Here is a 22403-nt window from a genome sequence, read left to right on the forward strand (position 1 = left end):
CAGCAGAGTCTGTCACTGAACACTCGGACAAAGTACAAGTTCACCTCGTTCATCCTCCCCAGTACATTCCTGGGGTAGCTTTCTCCACTGTGTTTAGAGAGATGACTGAATAAAACTGAATAAAACTGATATGTCTAAGTAAGAAACACATACAGAAACCAGTCCTAGTTAGCTACACCTTATTTACATTGTTTTTAGAAGTCTCCATGGCTGGAAGTCATTTCAGCAGTGAGTGTGGTGCTCATGATATTTTTAATGCAGTGAAATCATGATGTTTTGACATATTGAATAATAATTGCCACACGGGAACTTCATAACAGCAGCATCCATGAAGTACTGATTTAGCTCTACTCAGAAGACAAATCAATGACTTTCTAGGGTTAAAAAGGTGACAGTTTTGTTACAGTGAAGGTCCCACTCATGCTGGTAGCTTCAGTGCTGCCCTTTACTGCAATACAGCTGTGCTGGCATTCCTGTTCAAAGTGCACTCACAGATGCAGCCAGAGGAGAGAGATATTTGGAAGGTATGGATGGTTTGGAAAAACTGGTCAGCTATTCATTGCTTCAAACCATTCTATTGAGAGGCTCTCCTCAGCTGTACTGCAGAGATGGAATGGGAATGGTATAGGATTGCAGAAACTCCTGCTCTAAGAGTCACTCAGTTGCCTCAGACATGCCAGTACTAGAACTGAACTAGAATTCTCAGAAACATACTGAGAATTTTTACTTACTACAAAATAACAATTCCTTAAAACAACTGTTTCTGTGAAATTGCTGACTTAACTAACTTACCCTTTCAAGGTAAACTATGAAAAAGATTCGAAAAGTGTTCCAATAGATTTTTGGGGAATTCTGAAACAGAAGATTCTCATTTTTGTTTCTTCCTTATTAAGAATCAGTAACAGAAAGAAGAACCATCCTTTTATTAGATGACAGCACTGGTACCATTTTTGTCCTGTTACCTCAGGGTCCCCTCCCACCTTAGGTACAGGTGTATGGGATGGACAGAGCTCTGCATGGGCAGGGGCAGCCCCAGCAAGAACAGCAGAGGCTGCACCAGGCACCAGAGACTGGGAAGAAGTCAAAAAACACCTTTGGTTTCTTTTCTCTCCCAGCAGTAAATCTGTTAACTGACTTCAAAGCTGCTGCTTATTAATGAGCTGTGGAAAGCCAGGTGGCTCAATTCCCTTAAAATCCTGGCAAACTGCAGGGATATTTGGCTCCTGACAGATCCTGTGGGCACTTGGAGGATGGTCCAATCCATCCATCACAATAAACTGCCTTTCCCATAACTGACCAGCTTTCTGTCTACATGATCTCTACGCTGTGCTTGATGCTGTGGGAGTTACTGTATTGTCACCAGGACAGCACCATGGTCTCATTGCAGGAGAAAAATGTGCTTGTCTGTGATTGCAGAAGCCACGAGAAGATTCTAGAATTGCCAATCAGTTCAAAGTATCTCAAAATACATGAAAGACTCAGCAAAAAAGATACACTGACCACGTTGAAATCTGTTGAAATTTAGGTTTGCAAATTGAATGCAGCATACAATTATGACCAAATGTTTTAGAGGCTGGAACTGAGCACTAGAAACAACAAATAAATTTTATCTTAGAAAGAAAAGTATACAGGCTGTATTCTCTACTAAAAAGGAACAAATCATTTTCAGAAAGGGTATAGGGTTAGTGGTGGCTAAAACTCTACATAAACAGTGATTAGCTCCTGTTTTTATGTACGTCTGCTACAGCAAACATGATCCTGCTATGATATTACAATACCCAACACCAGGGGAGAGGAGAAAACATGAGGACAAAGTGTGTTCTTTGAAGAAATCATCTAATGATAGTCATGAGGCAAAAAAGCACATTTTACACTGTGATGCTTGTCTACAGAACACAACATAATGCTGTACAAATAACGAAGCTGCTCCTGGTTTTAAAAGCAGTGTAACTGTGAATGTGCAGCAGCCTGAGCCAATTTAAATGAGTCTGGCTCTTCTACTGCAGAGAACCACTCTACTGCCCTGTATTCAGTCTAACTTGGAACAAACTCCATGTTTTGCTTTGTATCTTAATGCTGCAGCAAATTCAGTATTGTCGGTGTTTAATTGTTTTGAAAACCTATTTTTTAGTTCAAAGACCTTCTTATACAAAAATTGTTGTGTGTTGCCATAATTACTTGTCAGCTTTTAATTATTCCATTAACTGTTCACAGTACAGGTCTGCTGTACTCAAACTCCCACTTTGTAATAAACACTGTTTTGTTGCATTAAATCTCAGGGCATATTCTGTCTAATCTGTACTCAATAATGACATGAAAACCTTAAGACTAATTTACTCTTCACTTAATGCTTGTTGATTTTCTTTAATACAGATCCACCACAGATGAATAATGTCATGCCAACATCTCCCCTCCTTCCTCAGATGGCACATCAACATTCATATCCCAGCCTGGGACAGATCACAAACCCATATGAGCAGCAGCCCCCAGGCAAAGAACTGAACAAGTACGCGTCTCTAAAGGCAGTCGGTAAGTGAGCGACGCCACGCGCGAGTCTCCTTTAGCTCAGCTTGTTGCACTGGCTGCTGGCAGCTCCCATTCTGCCTCCAAGTTGAAAACAAGGTCTTGCTCATCTGGACTCTATCATGGTCGGGTTTAATATGCAATATCATGTTACTTGGAAATGTAATGAAAATTAAGACAAGGACTGCAATTAAGGGATAAGAAAATGACATGCAAGAACTGGTCATGATATGATGTGAGCTCATACATGCACACAAAACCACCCCATGCCCCTGCAAGACATCTTCCAGCAAGTTTCACCTGTGTTGTACACACAGGGTTCAGCCCCAGTTCTTTATGCCCCAAACCTGTGAGGAGTAGGGAGTTGGACTTGATGGTCCCTGTGGGTCCCTTCCAACCTGAGACATCCTATACTATGCCTACATATGCATTGTGATGTGTATTTCTCACAGCTTTCTATACAAATGAGAGAGAAAAACATCAGCTTATGATTTAGACACCTGCCCAAAAAGAGAAGGTACTCACACAGTTCTGAAGCAAGAGCTTCCACATTCCCCATAAGATGTACATTAGTAGATACCTGGAGGAATGTTCTGAGATCTTGTGATTTCAAACAACTAGTGCATGATAAAACTTCTAATAAAGATCCCAGTGGTGGCTTATTTCTGTGCCTGATTAATATTATTTTAAATAAATGAGAGAACACCCTCAAAGAAACAGTTGTGGGGAGGGAAAAGGACAATAATGAGTAAAAAATTCAAGATAATTTTCATCTTGAATGTCTAAGTTTATAATAGTTTTCAGGGGCTGTACACCCTGTAATGACAGCAAGCCCCTTCTAGACAGTAATACATTAAGAACGGGGGTGTCTTTTCCCACTAACCCTTGCTCAGCTTTCACATATGGATGTTAACATCATTTCCCCATAAATTCAGAGTAATGCTACTCTCCCTATTTCCTAACAGAGATACATATCTAGAAAAAGAGCAGAACAGCTCAGAGCTTTCTGACTTAAGAATCGAGTCTTCACCATGCCAGAAAAAATTTTCGTCACAAACTTACATTCCTTTATCTGGATTTCAGGATACCAGACCTCTAACAAAATGTACATCAAAATCCCATCTCAAATAGTTCAGTTTTACTTTAGCTTGTTGGCTTTGTATCTTACAAGTGGTGTTTTAAATCTGTTTATAAAACAAGGGTTAATAGCTTTCTGCTGGGATTTGAATATCAAGCAGCTTCACAATTCCTTCTTCAAAAGGTGCTGCTGTGTAATGATGTGGTGATTATCACAGATTTATGCACTGATATTGAGCTTCTTTTTCAGATGTCAATTTAGGTCAAGCCAGTCATCAAAGGTGAAAGGTATTTAAGCATAACAAAATGAGAGATGAAACACTCTAAGAAACTTCTCTCATCTGCCCAAGAGCCACTGAATGTACCTTTTTAAAAAATTATGAAATTAGAACTTATATATTTCTTGTCTGTCTGAGTACAAGTTTTTAAAGTAGCTAGATTATAACCATACAGTTAAATCAGCCTTAAAAGATTGTGCACTTCAGCTCCAGAAGTTGTATAATGCCTCTCAGAATCTTAAACTAAATTAAACATAATTTCAGAGACATTTTCTTCCAGGAGGATTGCACCATCTTCCCATGCTTTTCCCATATTCTTCCCCTCCCTTCTATCTTTTTTCCAAGTTTTAGATGCAGGTGAATTTTCACAAGTAAAGTGCTGCATTGTGATCCAAACTTCTCAGCAGAAAACAAGAGAGGTTTTGAAACAGTTACACATTCACACCTTCTGTCTGGACTTATGGAACAAGAACTAAATAACTGTATTTATGGGTTTTCAACCACTTTCAGACTCTCAAGGCAGTGATTCCTCCCAAGTGCACCTCATGAGTACATCCCAAGGTCACAAAGAGGTTTTTCCCTGATGCCAGCCAGACCCAGGTCTGTGACCACGCTGACATCCAGCTCTCCAGACTGCAGGGCTCCTGTTGGCTTTCAGAGAGCTCTGACAGGAAAAAGGAGCTGGCCAACATCAAGCCCACCAGTACAAATTTAACCTGACAGCATCTTTTGAGCAACCAGACACAGACTGAGTTCACCCTGACCTCATGTCTCAGGGCAAGGCATTTTTTGCCTGCCAACATTCAGACCTGTATTTACGGATCCCCACAGCAGGTTAATGAGTGTGTGTAATCCATTCTCTTTTGCCTTCATTGATAGTGGCTTGAGGGTGCATTCATTTGCCACAAGAGAAACTTAATAAGAGATGTGTTCTATATTTCTCCATGCATTTGAGGCAAACCATATTTATTGAAGTGCCCCTTACTCTGTATGATGCCACTGTTTGCGTGTAGTCCACTATGCTTAACCCTTTTCTTTAATAAGGGATTGAAGGAAGAAGCATTTATAATTTTTTGTAGCAACTGTAGCTATAGTACATTAATATCCCTCATCAGAATGTGGCCATAAGTGGTAAGAAGTTTAGATCACTGAAAAAGTGAAGCTTTACCAGAGGCAGTATTAAATTAATTTCTACACAGCTGCTTTCTTCTGAACTACAGATGTCCTAAAAACTTGGCTTATTTTAGAATTGAGCTACTCATTCCTCAGTGATTGTCTGCTGTGAAAATGCAGTTTATGGAAAAGTAGCAAGTCACATTAATCTCTGTTTTGATCATGTTCAGGTTCTCCATTAACTTCAATAAAGATTCAAGTGCGTGTGAAAACAAGAGACAAGAGAGCCCTTGCTATCAATTTGCATTGTGCTACTGGGTAAGAATGACCCATACCTTGGTAGTGAGAGCAAGCTGATCCCCAGGAAGCAATTTTAAAGCTACACCTCATACTCCAGGTGACAGAGCTTAGCAGAGTGTGGCTGGACATTGGACGGCTCATGCATGTGTGCCATGCAATGTGTGCACTGCAGCGTCTGATTCAGCACCACAGGGGAGGAGAGAGTTGAAAAGGCTGCTGTGGATGCCTTCAGCTTTAAAAAGCTACATATTTTTACTTGAATAAGCTCAAAGTGCACAACCAAACACTTTTACACTCAATGGAAGAGGATGTTTTCCTCACTTATTGTTAGGAATTCCTTTTTTTTGCTGCAGAAATTCCTGCAGCAACAATGAATTTTTTTCCTCCAGAATTCCTTAAGTACTGACAATGGTTGTTGACCAAATTCACCTTTTCCCCTTACTGCCTGCTGGCATTTACATCTCTGAATGATGTGAGGACATTCTGTGCCTATTTTATATTCTCAGATGAGTGCCCGCAGTACAGCAATGTACTGGTGAGTTGAGATGTGCTTACTGTTTTCCTCGCTGCACTAGAATTTTACTCTCCTACCTTGGCACACACACCACCAGGGAATAATCAGCAGAGGCAGAGGACCACTTGGAAATGAGATAGAGAACACCCATTTCCTAAACAAATAGACAAGAAATTTTCCTCCTAGCATCTCCAGCCTACCTGGCTGACTGCTCTGACTTACTGTTAGGTGCACTCTCTTCATCCATTATTTTTCCATTTTCAAGCCACAGAATCTCTTTTCAACAGTGCCAAATTTTTCCCACCTCAGAATGTGAGAGACTGTCTGAGGGAAAAGGGTTAACAAGCTCCAAAACCACTCCCAGCAGAAGTGGTCATTGAATTTTTTTGCGGCAATAAACACCCAGTGTTTAGAAATTTCAATTTTTTGGTCACCTGAGAAAACATGATCCTGGTTTTCTTCAGTGCTTTTGCAGTATTTGATTATTTATGTGAAAAGTGCGGAAAGAGGTTTTTCTGCATAAATTATTCTTATTTCCAGTTCATCAACCATGTTTTTACTCCATGCTTAAATGGTTATTGCTCACTTAAGCAATACTGACATGCCTGAAGCTACAAGTGGATGGAGATCTTGTAGCTGAACACCTTCATGAAATTCAAATCCCAGGACATACAAAGGTAGTTCATCACAAATTTTTATGCACATCATTTGGACATTCATTTGGAAAGCATGAACAATCCAACTTCAAAATCCACTCTGCTAAGCTTTAAGAGTTGTAGTCCATTCTGTTGCTTAAGAGTTTCCTAGAGCTCAAATGGGCCTCCTTATCCTGAGTTATTAGTTATTTATCTAGTCACACTGTTCTGCAAGTCTGGATCTGTAACAGTTGATTTTCTTTCCTGAGTTTCAGGGAGTGCAAAGTTATTAAATATCTTTAGACCTTCTTGCAGAAATGAAAAAATTCCCCAAACCCAACCTAAATCCCCAGAGGACTGGGAAGATGATCACTCAGCTGACTGGAGAGGTGCACAAACATAGAAGTAAAAACTGAGAATACAAATGTTTCTACAGTTTAACATGATTTTCTGTTTCCTTCATGAATTTTCTTCTTCCCTTTTCATACATACACTAACATTTGAGGAACTGACTAGACACTGTCAAAAAAAAAAAAAAAAAAAGAAATAAACATACAAGGGACAAAATTCCTTCCCGAAACACAGACCGAGAAAGCCTTCCCTAATGCTGGGAGTTGTTAGTCTCCTGTGGGATTAAATCAGATCTAATTGATTTGATATAGTGAAGCTAGGAGGATATAATTGGCAGCAGACCCACCATCACATCTCTGAGTCTACAGCTCCCAGCATTTCTTGAAGCTGCACAGTTCTTTGATCCCAGAGGAAACATTAGACTGTGATCCAGCTCTGCTTGCAGTTGCAAAACTGCAAAGTGAGATTCTGCAAATATGACACTCAAAGAATAAATACCTCCTGGTTAGGTCCCTGCAGAAAGCAGTGTGGCCACAAGTGTGCCAAGGCACCAGGCAACAGCTCCCCGGAAAGGTGAAGCACATGAGCAAACTGACCTGGTCCTGTGTCCTCTGCACACAAAGAAGGATCCACAGGGAAGATCACCCGAAGATTAGCTCTGGGCTGCCATCTTTGAACCATCTTCTTGTCTGATGGGAAATTTGTTGCTGCTTTCTCCTGAGCTTCAAACCTTCCATTTCCATAGAAATGGCTGTAACTCCGTGCTGGTACAAGATCTGTCTCTCACCTTGAGACTCTCCCTGTAGTTCATTGTGCTCTGGCCTGGAAAGAAACACTGTAATTGGAAAGATGGAAACACACAACATGCCTGCCCATGCATTCACAGGTTTGATACAGTCACTTTTAGAAAAAGCAGAACTACAAATTTATTGGACCCAATATGTTTGTATTAATTAACTTTCCTATACCAACCACACTGTTACACTGAGAGGTAAATATTCATGTTTCTTTGGAAGGCTGAAAAAGGGTTTTTGCTTTCTTTTCAAAGACAAAAAAAAAAAAAAAAATTCAGTTACCATTTCCATAAGCAGTTACACAAAGATGGATCAAAAAAAATCTGGGGCATAGGAGTACCTCACTGGATTTAACACCATGAAAAACAGGGAAGCACAGATTAAAGCATCACTTGTAATATCCAGAGGGTGATTCAGATAATGATTTCATATATCCAGAGGTATGTGCTGTGTCATAAATAATGCTCGAGTAGGCGATCTGCCCAACTCAACACTTACAGATCTGGCTCAAGAAAGTGTGACATAAAAGCTGGATATCTTTTCATTATTTTTATTTACTCAGCCCAGTGTGGCTGGAGATTTTGAAGCTTTTGAGTGTTCATTTGTTAGGGAAGTCTTTCATATTTTAATCCTTGCTTCTACTTCAGGCACAAGAGAAAAGCCAAGCAGCACTCAGGAGCAAGCCTTCCTTTACCAACCCCCCTGCCAGCACCTTCCCTCAGCCTTCCCATTCCCCAGCCAGAGCAAGTGAAGCATCACTTCTTTCACTCACATCTTCTGATGCGACCCAGCAAATTTCACAGCCTGCCCAGTGCATGCAGATGAAATTACAAGACCTTTTCTTGCTTCAACTAAATAATTTAATTATTTTATCTGTTATTTACCCAGTTGGCTTCTGATACCCACAGGCACACTGTCATAGGCAAATACAAAGTGCTTGGAGAGTCTTGATCAAAATATTTTCCTGTTTTATCATCCAGAACACTCATTTCTTCTTCCAGTGAAGTACTCATATTTTAATTATAAATGTGGCGTTTGTGCAGAGCCTCAGTATCTTGAGTTAAATCATCTGCTTTGCTGACTTTCTTTTTTGGCTTTTTAAAAAACAACATTTTACTGTAAAATCTACAGGAGGATATTCTTTCTGAGGATGGGGTATTGTGCTGTAAGCAATAAGACTTCCAAGCAGCCATTGCCCACTCCATCTTTAGCAAACAGACAGATTTGTGAACTTTGGGGATATACTGGTCTTGGCAGAAGTGACATCATGGCAGGTGGAAGGAAAGTGCAAATAGTCCTTCTTTTACAAGAAACAATTTTAGCAGCAAAATAGGATTCTCTTAAACACTGCCATCTATGGTAGCTCATTTCTTAGACTTTAGCAGCACACTGAAATTGGGAAAGAAAGAAATCTGACCTTGAGGTGTATTTAGTTTAGGTTTAAACTTTAAACTTTTACTTTTGTGGGCTGGACTCACACCTAGTGAATTTGGTTTTTCTGAACTTGGTCCACTCCCTGGTTATGTAATGGCTGATAAGAATTTATTAAATCTTAACCTCTTTTTCATGCCAAAAGAGCAAATTTAAAAGTTATGTAATGGCTGAAGAATATTCATAAGAATTTATTAAATCTTAACCTCTTTTTCATGCCAAAAGAGCAAATTTAAATCTGTGCATCCCAATTCTTGTTCTTGATGTTGATATTCTTTGTACCTATGCTCTCTACCACAGAGAAACAGCCTCTTTTTTTTTTGTTATCAGCACATTAAATAGTGAAAACTAAATCTTCACCAATTATTCATAAAAGTTCAACTTATAAACGCCACTCCACATTCCATCAGTTATGCTCCACAGAGAATTCACACCCTTTCAGTGAAAATTAGGCTGGCTCTCTGGAAACTAATTGATTTTAAAAATCCTTATTATGTGATAATGAATCAAAATGAAACAAAAATCTCATTTTTATGAGACATAATGGAGAGATCTAAAATAAGAGTACCAGAAACCCAGCTCACTGCTAGAGAATGGGGGTTTTGCTGTCTTTTGCTTGTCTTTTGGCCTTGAAGGTAGAGCCCTCAGAGGAAATGAGCTTACAGTAACCAGGTTTATTTCCATCCATTGAGATCAGTGGTGACCCCAGGAAGAAAAGTAAATCTAAATCAAACATGAGTTATTCCAACCTATTTCTATGAAATGCTGATGAATTATGTATGAAATTTTTTAATACATTTAGTGATGTGAAGATATGAGTGAAATTTTATGCTCAGGCAATAAAAGTGAGCCAATAAAAACAAGGCTCAGCTCATGCCAAGACAAAGCCTAACAATGCTTAGCGTTTTTACTTCCAGCCCTTCCTAAACATTCCCCTCTGTAACTGTTTTATTTTGCAATATAAACATACTTTTCATCCCGCAATGCAATTTTTTTCATCAATTATTTAAGCACAGAGATTGATCCTAAAGATATGAAAACAACTGTGAATATCTGCAGATAAATAGCAACACTGTGGGATCCAGCTCAAATCTAGATTGAATCTGAAGTGTGGCTTTTAACAGTACCCACCATGTAGCCTACACATTGCACTACTTGCTTTTAACATACTCCACCCATTTTTCCCTCTGGACTACTAGCTTTGTAGATAATGTATGGCAATATTTTTGCAGGAAGAGTTTCATACCTGCGTTCAACATTTGGTATCGTGAGTTAAGACTTTTCAGCTTTGTACATGGATATATGTCAAAAGCAGAGTGCAATGTTCTTCAGGATTACCCATGAACACAAGAGATAGTAAGACAACTGATAGGAATGAATCCCTTATTAACAATATCATATAAATAGCAGCAATTATCTTTCTGCTATTTTGGTTCTGCAAAGGGGGGTCTAAAGACAGTAAATGTGTTTTTAAGAAATTGCACACATAAAAGTCACAGAGACCATTACTTCATTCCTACACATTCATACCACAATAACAAAGAGCTTGAGGCATGGAGGGAGGAAGAGCAGTAACATGATTTGTAATGCACAGTTAATTTCTGCAACAGTCTTTCTCTAACAGCTTATTTGAAGAAGAATAAGGGGAAAAGAGAAGCTGAAATAAAAATCTGGTATGTAGTAGTTACAATATTACAGCATAAAAAAATCACCACAAAGATATAATTTGTTTCCATTTTAAGGAAAATATGAAGTACAACAGGTAGGTTTTGCAGCGGGAGGGTTTGCAAAGCTTTCTAGGCTATGGAAGGTGCTGCTGTGGAGAGCAGCCACAGGGGAGGAGGCAGAGCTGCTACTCAGCACTGCTGCTGCTCATTTTGCCCAGCAATTGATATGATTGCAGTTCCTGGGGAAAAGGGGAGAGAGGAGCCGTACACTCCTCTGTGGCTGCAATCTGGTGTGTCACTATTAACTATTCATGGCAGGGAGCTGCATTTCCTGGGCTGGCTGTCAGTCACCAATGCTGCTGCCTTCTGTGAGGGAAGGCCTTGGACTTGGCCCAAGCTGCAGGAAAACCTGAAGAAGCTCATTTTCTTCTGACAGGGCAAGTTTGGGAATTGCCAGGGAACATGAGTTCCTTTCAGTTTGACACACATCTCTGGTTTGGAAACCTCTGGCAACCATGCTCAAGAGTTTAATAATACAAATGCCATAGAGTCTAAAAAGAGGAAAAGAAGAAATGAAGGAAAACCCAGAACTCAATATGTAAAAGTATAGCTATGAAATTACTTAATTCCTTTTTTTCCTCCTGAGAAAAGAGCAGAAAAAGATAACTTTCTAATAGAAACTACTTATGCCAGAACTATTTTGGGAAAAAAAAAATCAACTTCAATCCAGAAAAATTACTAAAAATCCTTTCAAATTAAAGCAGTTAAGAAACAGATAAAATAAAAATAAATTAGGCAAAAAATAGCTATTACATCACTGGCACTTATTTTTTTCATGTAACCAGTACAATTCAAAAAGCCTGTAGGCCTTTCTTCATGTTGAGAAGTAATAGTGTACATCTAGCATGATGGCAGTTGAAAGGCATAAACATGCAAGTCTATTTCAGCACTAAAACCACATCTTAATTACATGTTCAGACTCTGAAGTGGGTTCTCTGTGTTCCCATGCAGCTTCCTATGTCATTAGATCTGGTATTTGCAGCTCATCTGTAACTGATTCAGACATATGTGTAAGAGTTATAACCAGCAGTATATGAAAAGAAACAAAAAATATCAATCAAAAGTATTAAAATTGAAAACAAAATTGAGCACACAGAAGAATGCCAACAGCAACATGTGAAAAGAAAATTCAATTATGTTCATGCTAAGAACAGTTATTACAAATAAACGTGGTCAGGAATAGCAGAGCTTTTTCAATCGGTGTTAGATAAGGTAAATTAACACCTGAAGGAAAATCAAACAGGCTTTCTTAGATGCTAAGAAACACCCCTGCAGAACACGGTGAACTCTGTGCCCCATGTCCCTCCATGTGCAGCCCCCTGTGTGCAGCCCCCAGGAGCAGGGGGACCCCTGGGCAGGCTGCTGGGAGCCCGGGCTGGGCTCTGGGTGCTGGAGCAGAATGCAGGGCAGGCTCTGGGTGCTGGAGCAGGCTGCAGGGCAGGCTCTGGGTGCTGGAGCAGAATGCAGGGCAGGCTCTGGGTGCTTCAGCAGAATGCAGGGCAGGCTCTGGGTGATCAGCACTGCTCCTGCAGATGCAGAGGGAGCAGCCCCTGCAATCCTGAGGAGGCTCTGCCCTTAGACAAACGGAAGGTCCTCACCAACCAAAAAGGTTACAAACAATTTTGTGTTATTGTTGATGTATGGAAGCGTCACAAAACTTCTGACACAATCAGATTTATCCTGAGAAGCATTAAAAACTACCCTGTGAAAAAGCAAGCAAGATTACTGGAGGAAGAAGTGGAAGAAGCCTTTTAAGCAAATCTCCTAAGTGTTAACCTCTTTGGCTTTGGACAGCATTTTTAGAAAGCAAGCCAAACCCTCCTTTCCTAAATCAGTTTATGCTGCAGTCATGCTTTATTCAGAAGTTAAGCATGACAGCGTGACTCCTTCGATAGTTTCTATTTCAAAAGGCAGGTTTTCATACCATATATAAGGTTTCCAGTAAAAAACCTGATAAATATGTTTAAATGAGATAAAATTAAATAAATGTTTCACAGCAGAACTTTTCGTATTTATTTGCCATTGTAGATGCCATGAAAGCCACAAGCTTAAAGGGCTTTAGGAAAAAAAAAATAATGAAAAAACAGATTTACAGGACAGCCACTGGCTGCATTTTCAAGGAAAAGTCAGAGATTTTAATACATAATTCTCTTGGACTTCTTTTACAATTTCATCCCTTTGATCAAGAATAGAATTGGTGCTCTTACTTCCTTCTAAAATTTATCATTCATTGTACAACACTGAACCAGTAGTTTAGCATGTTAGTGCTTGAATTTAAAATGTTAAATCACTTGAGCATACATCCAAGCAGTGTGATCTTTGTCTATCTGCATGCAACAGATTTCATATTTGCTAAAAACATTTACAATTCTGATGTTAATATAACATGAATCAGCCACCATTTGTTTCCAGGTTAACAGAGCCTATATTCTGATTAGTCAGGAAAAGTCTTTTTTTTCTTATACTGGTTAGATTTGAGTGTCTGCATGCCACTGATCCCTAGGTTAGGCAGAATGTGTGTGTGTCTGGAGAATTTTGATCAAAATCAAATCACAATATCACTGCAGCACTTTGCAAAATTGAATCATAAATATTGCAATTTAATACTATGCAAATCAATGCAGGCAAGTATACAAAGCCCAGCTGGAAAATCTGTTTCACATGTCCAAGGAGAAACCTGCCTAAACTCACACAGTAAATAAACATTTGGAAAAAGAGAAAGAAAAAACCAGACTTTGCAGTGCTGTGCTTTTTGGCACGTTGTCAGAAGAGGGGCACTTGTGCTCCCAGACGATGTGGCTACTCTTGTGTTCCAGGGAATGGCAGCCCTGCTTCTGGTGAAGCACACATCCTGTCTGATGCCTGAGGAGTCCATCAAAATCTGTCTCAGTGTTCCCAGCCAGGCAGCAGACTTTGCTGTGGGGGTTAAAGAGCATTGCTGAGACTGGAGGCTTCACTTACCCAGTCTAATTACATTCCTGTCCTAAACCATTCCTAATGTGTCTCAAAACCCAGAAATACTCTGGCCTCCTCAGCCTTTCATAAACTGTCACAAAAATAATCAAAAGAAGAGAAGAAATGTTTGGGCCTACATATTTATCTTTTTTCATGTCTCATATCTTGAAATAATTTTATTTCACTGGGAAAACAAAATGTAGTCTTGTGTCTGGAGGTGGACAAGCTCTTTTCAAACAATGCCTGAGAAGAAAAGGTTGATATGGTTTTTCTTTTCGTGCTTGGTCTCTCTCCAGATCACTGTAAGAGATCAGTGAATAGATGAAGTGGTAAAGGGGGCCAGGAGGGAATAACACTGAGTCACAAAAAGTAGGTTCTACAAAACTTATGTGGGGTTCTATGCATTATGTGTTTTTCTTTACCTCTGTCAGTAGTAGAAAATAAAAACCATGGGAAAGAATCCAAAGACATAAAATAGTCTTCATTTTCAGAATCTCTTGAATAAAGGCAAAATGGTATTAGAAGAAAACCAAATATTTAGGACAGAAATCAATGCAGGCCACAGGCTGAATTCTGAGTTTTCAAACTCAATACAAGAATGAGAAGGAGGGCTGCAAAAATTATGCATTAATGGCATTTGTCTGTTCTTGAAATTTAGTATGGTTTAAAATTGCCCCAGCTTGTATAGAGCCACCCTAGTGCCTATGAGATGAGAACAGTGAGCAGCCATGAAACAACCACACTCCCTCCTCTTGGCCACAGACAGATCTCTCACATCATCCTGCCCATTGCCCATTCTACCAAGAGAATCCCGTCTAGCTGAAATTTCCCCATGCAGCCTGTTTTCCAATCCACTTCATTTGCTCATGCAGAGCAAATTCTTCTATGGTCCATGATAGTTGGTGGGCCCCTTAATTCAAAACACAGGTCATTAGTTATTTGTTTTACTGTATGGAATACATTTTTCTGTGAATTTATTGGATCCAATTCATACCTAGGGGCATCTAATACAATCTCTGCCTGCGTGAGTTTTTTCCCCCTCACACAAGAATAAACTTGTGCTAGTGTACAAATGATACTTCTTTGATTTTCACATGAAATCCTGCAAGAACTCTCACACAGAGCTGGTTTATGTCCTGGAAGCCTTTGAACATATTGTCTTAGATGCTAGCTTGGAAAGGCAAATGAATAAGCAATCACACACTCAGAGAGGATCAACAGCACCACCAGAGGCAGCAGCCCAGTATTTCCCTGGGCAAAATTCTCATGTTGTCTCTGAGTCAGGATTCATTATCCTTCTCTCTTTCCTTGAGTTTTCACTTCCATTACTTAGAGAAAGAGAAGTCTCCCACAGCTTTAGGTAATGACACCACGGTCTCAGCAAACCCACGGCTGTGGAAGCAAAGCCTTGTCACAAACTGCTGTACATAGCACAGGGACAGCCTCACAGAGAAACCTCCCACAAACAGGCACTGACTTCATTTCAGCTCTGGTAGGGTGTGTCATTGTAGCAATTCCATTGCTGTCCTGTCCTCAGCACTTTCCACTGGCTGGCTTTCTTCATCTCTAGGCCTTCATTTGAAATGCAGTCTTTTTGGCTAGAATAAAGCTCTGCATTTCACAAACTAGTTCTTAAAATACGTTCAGATAACAAACAATTCTGCAAACATCTAGTGAGAAAGAGTGTTCCTACATAATTTGGTATCTTTGACTGTGACTGTAAGTTCACACAGAAGTTTTGATTTTGGTTTTTTTAGTGTCTTTAGAGCTTTTATAAAGGCTCACTCCTTTGTGGACTCTCTTCTCTCATTTCAGAGGCTTCTTCCCACTCCCAGGTGCCTATTTTCACAAAAACTGTAGGACAGCATTGTCTTTCAGGGTTCTACCTTCTCCCACAGCTGTAAGTGGTGTGAGTATTCAGAGCCATGTTATGAACCCACAGAGATAAGAGCACTGTCAGTAAGGAAAAGAGTTAAAACCTCATGTAACATTTTACAAAAATAAAGAATTCACAATGATAAGGACATGACTCCATGCCACAAGTGCTTACACAGTGACATTGATGACTACGTAAGCTGGAGAACAGAACATTACAGTCTCAGGGCCACCTCTCAAATACGGCTTATATTCAAATGAGCTCACTGAGAAATTCTGGCCTGTTGGCAACCACAAGGATTTTTGCCACTGATATTCAAGCAAACACATTTTCATCCATGGTATTAACTTGCTAAGAGAGTCACTGGTTTCCATGCTTTTGTTACATAACTATGGATTATTAAATTTCCATGTCATGGCAGGCTCACACTTAAGGTTGGAAAAAATTTCATATTTCACCATTTTTTTTCCAGATGAACAGTAAAACAGTAACTTAATGGGTGCAGTACCTTAAAGAAGTAAACGCCTTACAGAAATATTGAAACTGAGAACTTTTTTATAATTAGCTACCAAGAAGGAACACAATAACAGTCAGAATTGAAACCCTTCTATTGTTATTTGGCAATGTTGCAATTATAATTTTTACTCCTTTTTCAAACACAATAGTGATATCTTTAAACCATATTTTTACCAATCAAGATACAGAAGCAATGGAAAAGGCACTTCTATAGCACCTTTCACCCAAAATCTCAGAATACTCTACAAATAGCAATTCAACTTCCTAGCACAACTACCTCCTCCAATGTGCTAACAGCTCATTTTACAGCAGGTGAAACTGAGGCAGAGGGAAGTTGAGTCATGTACCTAAGGTCACATAACAAATCCATCCTCTAACTCCAAAATATCTCTTCAGATGTTTAAAGTCCACAAAATATTTATAGGGTCCGCTTAAGAAGAAAAACAAACTCCCTCAGATTCACAGCTGATTTTTAAAGTATTTGGCTTCAGGATACTATTAATATACTTTTCTTGGTAAAACATTTGTTACAAAACTGTACTCAATAATACTGTTCTGAATCTTTTCTGCTTTGAAAATGAAAAAATAAAACCTGTTTCTACACTGTAGTAGCATCAGGTCACTCACACAGAGCACAGCCCACTGCTATTATGAAACCTGCATGAAAGAACAAGGACGGTGCTGAGTGTTGCCAAAATCCCTCTTGAACAACTGAACAATTCAGGTTTATCACTGCTGATTTTGCTCACATTTGCTACAATGGTGTGTCCTCCCCCCCATTTCTGGTACCAGTGCCTGTGTGTCCACGTGCACGTGCGCGCAGAAAGAAAACAGGATTGAGAGAGGTTAAAACGTTCAGCGCAGCTTTGCCTTCCGCGGCCAGCACTGCACTCTGAGGCACAGGGAAGAGTCCTCAGGCAAAGCCTGCAAAGTGTTCCTTGATCAGGACAAACACAAACAGCAGCTCTCCCACACAAAACACAGAATCAGCCACTTGGCAGCTGTTTGCCAGCTTTCTGCTTGACTTTCCTGATGAGGATTTACAGTTCTCATTCTGGTTTGTTTTCTTCAAGCTCAGTTTGCAGAGAACAGTTGAGAAGTCCCTAGAAAGGGACAATGGACTACATTACTTAAAACAATTTTAATAGAAACAAATTTACAGAATTGTTTCACTTTCTGTGTGGTTTTCCATAAGAAACAAAGAGTTGAAAATCTGACATTATAACATGGCATAAACAAGATCAAAACCAACTTCAGACATGTCAGAGGCACAGACCTTGTGAGGCTGATTTCTTCCTCCCTGTTTCAACAGTCAAGGTCTCCTTTATATACAAGAGAAATACAATTTACTCTTCTGTAGGACATCATCCTCAGTGTGATTGGAGATCTGAGTGGCATATCTAATCTCTGATAAAATTCAGAGACCCAGGACAATTGCAGAGGGAAAAGGGGTGAGTGACAAAAAATTAACAGAAGCTGAGGATGTAGCGTGAGCTTGTTGTGGCCTCAAAGGGAAAAGTGGCAGGAAAATCCAGGCAATAAAAATATCTGCATTTTTTGGTCATTGTTTACATAGCTGCATAACCACTGCTCTTTCTAGAAAGAGAAGTCATTATTTACCTTGCAGCTGATTAAAGATCTTGGCTACAGAAGACAAATTGCTGCAACATAACTAATACAAAATTAAAACTACAAACTTATACATTTACTCTATTCTTATGTTAGATTAGCTAAATTTTTAATTTTTGTATGCAAATTAAACTAATTTAAATGTGAAACAGGCATACAAATGTATCTCTATTAAAAGCTGGACATAATTAACTGTGCTGAATTTAAATTATATAAGCTAGTGTGACTTTTCATAAATAGCCAAGGTCTATGTCATATGACATCGCTCCCCTAACAGCTGGCCTGCAGTGCCTTTGATGTAAAAATTTATATAAATGAAGACTTGTGTGAATATTCACAGTGCCTTTTCTGCAACCATTTTTTTCAATTATTGATAACAGATTAATGAGATAATAGTAATGCAAATGCATTTCCAGCCTGTTTTTATTCATAATGGTTCTATGACATTCAGAGAATATTAACAAATTAAAAGGACAAGCCATGTAGAACATGTAGAACTGGAAACAGCTCTTTCAGGGAGAAATAGGTACAACTTCTTGATTATTCAGATTACAGCTCTCTAAATGAAACAACTCACTCCAAAATCAAAGCAGAACTTCACAGACTCTCTTTGTAACACATGACAGGTCTATCAGCAATTGCAACTGCACACCCTGGGCTGAAATGAGAGCAGGCCATTATCTACATTCTGTGATTTGTTTCAACCAGAAGACACCTGTATGCTATAGAAAAGCATTCACTCAATGCCTGAAAATGGAAAGAGATGGAGTTGGGTAAAACACACAAAGCCCAATTTGACAGCACAGAATGGAGCAATTTCAGCCCACTGGAGATGAAACACCTCTTTAATGACACAATTAAGGATTTAAGAGCAGAGTCCAGTTGCACAGTCATTTATACAAAAAATGTCATGAGATAATAAATTGCAACTGCCTTTGGTAATATTCCTCCCTGTTGAGGGGCCAGGACAAGGGGGATGCACAACTGAAGCCTGATCTTGAAGATTAATATGATGCTCCTGGGAATTTCCCCGCCTTGCATAAAGATCCAGTTCAGAACTAGAGACGGGGAGAAAATTCAAAGTGCAACAAAAGCCTCCTAGGAATACTTGGGCAAGAACAAAAGAAGGAAACTACACAAAAAACAGTGCAGGGAATTAAAAACCTCATGAAGGCAAAAGGAGCTGAGCTGTACAGACAGCTACATGTACCAGACTTCTGCAGAGAAGCCTTACAAGGCATGGCTTCAAGGAAAATGGATGGATCCAGCTAGGGCACAGCAGAAGTCAAATCCAGGCTGACACAATATATATTCCAAGCACACCACTGCTGATTAACACAGTGCCAGTTGATCTATGTATTTGGCACTATCTTAAATGAGCATCTAAATTTTTGAAGGGGGAAAATAAACACTCTTTACATAAAAGGAAAGATCTTAAAAAATGAAATTCAGTTAAGCTTCCCTTAAACCTCAGTCTCAAAATTGAAATGAGTTGCTGGATTGCTGCAGAATACCTTTAGCTTCCTAAGCATGGTTCATACTTTCAAGCAAGGCCAAATAAATGCCAGCAATAACAAACTTGAGCAAATGCGTGCACTGGAAGACATTTGCCTAGGAAATCACGGAGGGCAAAATCCTGATTTGAGAACTGCAATGCAGTATTTGTTGGCAGGGCTGTTGCTGTATTTCTTAGTGGCACTGACTCCAGAAAATTATGTCAGAACCTGGAATTTAGGATTTTCATGGCCTGTAAAATTACCGGTTAAATACCCAACCTTCAACAACGCAAAGCATTTTCAGCCCCATAAAGCAGTAGTGAACTTCCGACCATTTAGGAGAACAGATCCCGTTCTTAATATTGCCCTGAGGCATTATTGAACAGAAACGGGTCCAACTTATCACACACCACCAGACCTTACAGCTGGCTGGGTTAAACACCCATGAGTCACTTTGCATTTAAAGGGATGTGCTCTCACACAGCAAAGCGACCCAAGATGCTGCAGTGTTCCCAGGAAAGTCTGTGTACTTCTGTAGACTTCCAGAATTTCCTGTGTTATGTGACATGAACAGTGATGAGATTCATAGGACTTCTCCCCATAATGTAAATGTCAGCACAACCTGAGTGATTTGGGGCAGGGACAGTCCTTTCTTCAAGGGCAACAGGGTTTTGTCTGCATGTATGAAAGCCTGGCACAATGGCATCCAAATCTCTGCCCCAGAGCAGAAAATAAGGGCCAGGAGGTGGTGTGGATTTCTCTTACAGATGTACCTGTAAACATTCTGGTCTGCAGATGGAACTGTGTAAGACCTGCTGTAAATCATTTTTCTCGTGTCCAACTGATTCTTTTTGTCCCCTCCCCCTTTTGACCCCAAACAGCTGACAAAGTCAACGATGACTTCTACACCAAGCGCCGACACCTGGCCGAGCTGGCAGCCAAGGGGAGCCTGCCCCTCCACCCGGTGCGCCTGGACGAGGAGAGGGCCTACACCATCGACAGTGGGCTCACCAGGCAGAACGGGAAATCCAGGATGGGCAAGATACACACACACCCCCTGGGCTACAACTCCCACTACAAGACCTGGGATCCCAACGACCCGTCCCTGAGGCGGCAAGCGTTCACAAACAAGGGCAAGCACGGCATGGGAGACCCAACGCTAAGTGACCCACTGACCACCCGGAGCCAGCACTACTTGGGCCCACAGCCATACTTCATAACCAACAGCAAGACAGAAGTAACTGTTTGAGTTTGTTTTCTTTCTCATTTTTTTTTCTTTTCTAATGAAATCCTTTAAAAACCACACGCAAATGTATACACAACACAAACACTCAACCAAAAGGCAAAAAAAAAAAAAAAAGAAATTAAACAACAAAGAAAGAGGAAACAGAAGGAAGGAACTTCCACCTGGACAGTCTTGGTATCCAGCCAGCTGTAGGCCGAAGAGTGGGTTAATACCATTCAGCAATACACACTGAAGGTTGAATTATAAACTCCATTTATATTTCACAACGGAACACAAACCCTTGTGACTAAATTTTTTTTACTTGAAACTAAAATCCATGATGAGAAGTAGCACAATCTAGAGAAACTTTATGTCTGCTTAAACATTTACACTATGTTCCTGCCTTGAGACAGAGGAAGACAGAGAGAACAATATACTGTAACATATTATTTCAGAGAGGAATTTTGTATAAAACCTATTAATAATCACTAGACCTGTGAAAAACCGAGAGCTACCATCTTGGTACAATCCCTAACATCTACTATTGTACTTTCACACCATCCTATAGAGAACGCAAAAAATATATATACAATAAGGGACAAAGACACTTTCACAAGGAATTTATAAAGACTGTTATGATTAAGAACATATGGGACCTTTCTGGCTGGTAGAGAATTCAGCAGGATGATAACAGCAGAAGATTTCATTTCAGTTTACTTCATTTGATTTGAAATTTTTGGGAACCTCCAAAATAAGAAGAGATACTTCATATGACACAGAAAGCTGCTGGGGGAAAAAGGGCATCAGAATATTCCCTCTCAGTCCTCCTGTTTTCAGGCAGATGGTAACTATTCTCACTTTGCAGACTGTCAGGATTTTTTCTTCACCTAAATGTTTTGCCTATCTTCAACTGCTTCAGACTGAAATTAAGCGTGGGTGGTGCCTTTACTGTATTACTATTGTTCAATGACAGTCTTGTTCTTCAAAGTGACCCCTCTGTTCCTTTAAGCTATTTCCTCATGTTTTGCTAAGGATGACAAGGGTTCTGCCCTGCTCAGCCTCCTCTGTTTGTTCTGAAAGGAAACTGGACTACATCTCCATGCAGTGGTTGCACAGTCAGAACTATTTAGTTAGCCCCTTCATTTTCCCAATTTCCACTTATCCCCTCTAGTCTCTCATTTTGTATTTGCTTTTAGCCATGGTAGTTCTCTGTAGTTCAAGTAAATGTTATCTGGTATATTGTCTCTATTGTTTGGCTTTCTCTAGTGGTGTTCCCTCTTGGTGGGCTGTGTGGTGGAATAGGCTGGTCCAGCCTCAAACATCAGAGATCTGGGGTTAAACTAAACAAACAATTGGACTCATGGTCTTGACTGTGGTTCTGAAGAGCAGGATGCCTTGTTTGTGTGAGTAAAACCACTCAAACTGGGCACTGGTAGCAAACTCACAGTCCTGGGCCTGTAAGGGCTTTGGCACATCCACAAAGAGACACAGTTGGGATGGGGTGGCAGGCAATGCGTTCAGTCTTTCAGTAATTCCTGCCCATCCCCCGACACAAGTCACTTGGCTAAATCCCAACTAGCTGTCCAACTACAGTTGCATTCTCACCAGCTGTCAATTCTTCAGGAGATTAGGACTGGAAGAATATTCAGGGAGGAGTGAGAACTGTTGTAAGAAGAATTGGAAGTTGCATTTCTTACTGTACTCAGCTGACTGTCAGTGCTTCTGCTTAGTCAAGGATGCAAGGGCTAAGATTTTGAAATCTGGTTAAATGGAGATACCATTTTTTTTAGCTATATCAAGATTGATTTGCATCCTGAGAGCACCGGTATCTCTCCATAAGCGTGCTGCTAAATTTTATGATCATATGTTTTAAGACTATCAGAAGTAGACAAAGCCCACAAAACAAATACTTTGCACACAACCCAGACTCTCCACTATCTTACTTTTATTCCTTTAATCTTTA

The 22403-nt window shown here is 39.9% G+C and overlaps 1 protein-coding gene across 1 annotated transcript in view; it reads left to right on the forward strand.

Annotated features, from left to right (window-relative positions):
- Positions 1–21759, forward strand: part of SHISA9 (shisa family member 9) — a 176248-nt gene extending 154489 nt beyond the window's left edge. Inside the window, exons 3-4 of the mRNA XM_041462621.1 lie at positions 2374–2529; positions 20097–21759. Of these exons, the coding sequence (XP_041318555.1) occupies positions 2374–2529; positions 20097–20464 (524 nt within the window). The 3' untranslated portion in view covers positions 20465–21759. The remainder of the gene's footprint in view (positions 1–2373; positions 2530–20096) is intronic.
- The last annotated feature ends 644 nt before the right edge of the window (positions 21760–22403 follow it).

Source organism: Pyrgilauda ruficollis, unplaced genomic scaffold (genome assembly GCF_017590135.1).
Source record: "Pyrgilauda ruficollis isolate IOZ18807 unplaced genomic scaffold, ASM1759013v1 scaffold16, whole genome shotgun sequence".
Taxonomy (NCBI): domain Eukaryota; kingdom Metazoa; phylum Chordata; class Aves; order Passeriformes; family Passeridae; genus Pyrgilauda; species Pyrgilauda ruficollis.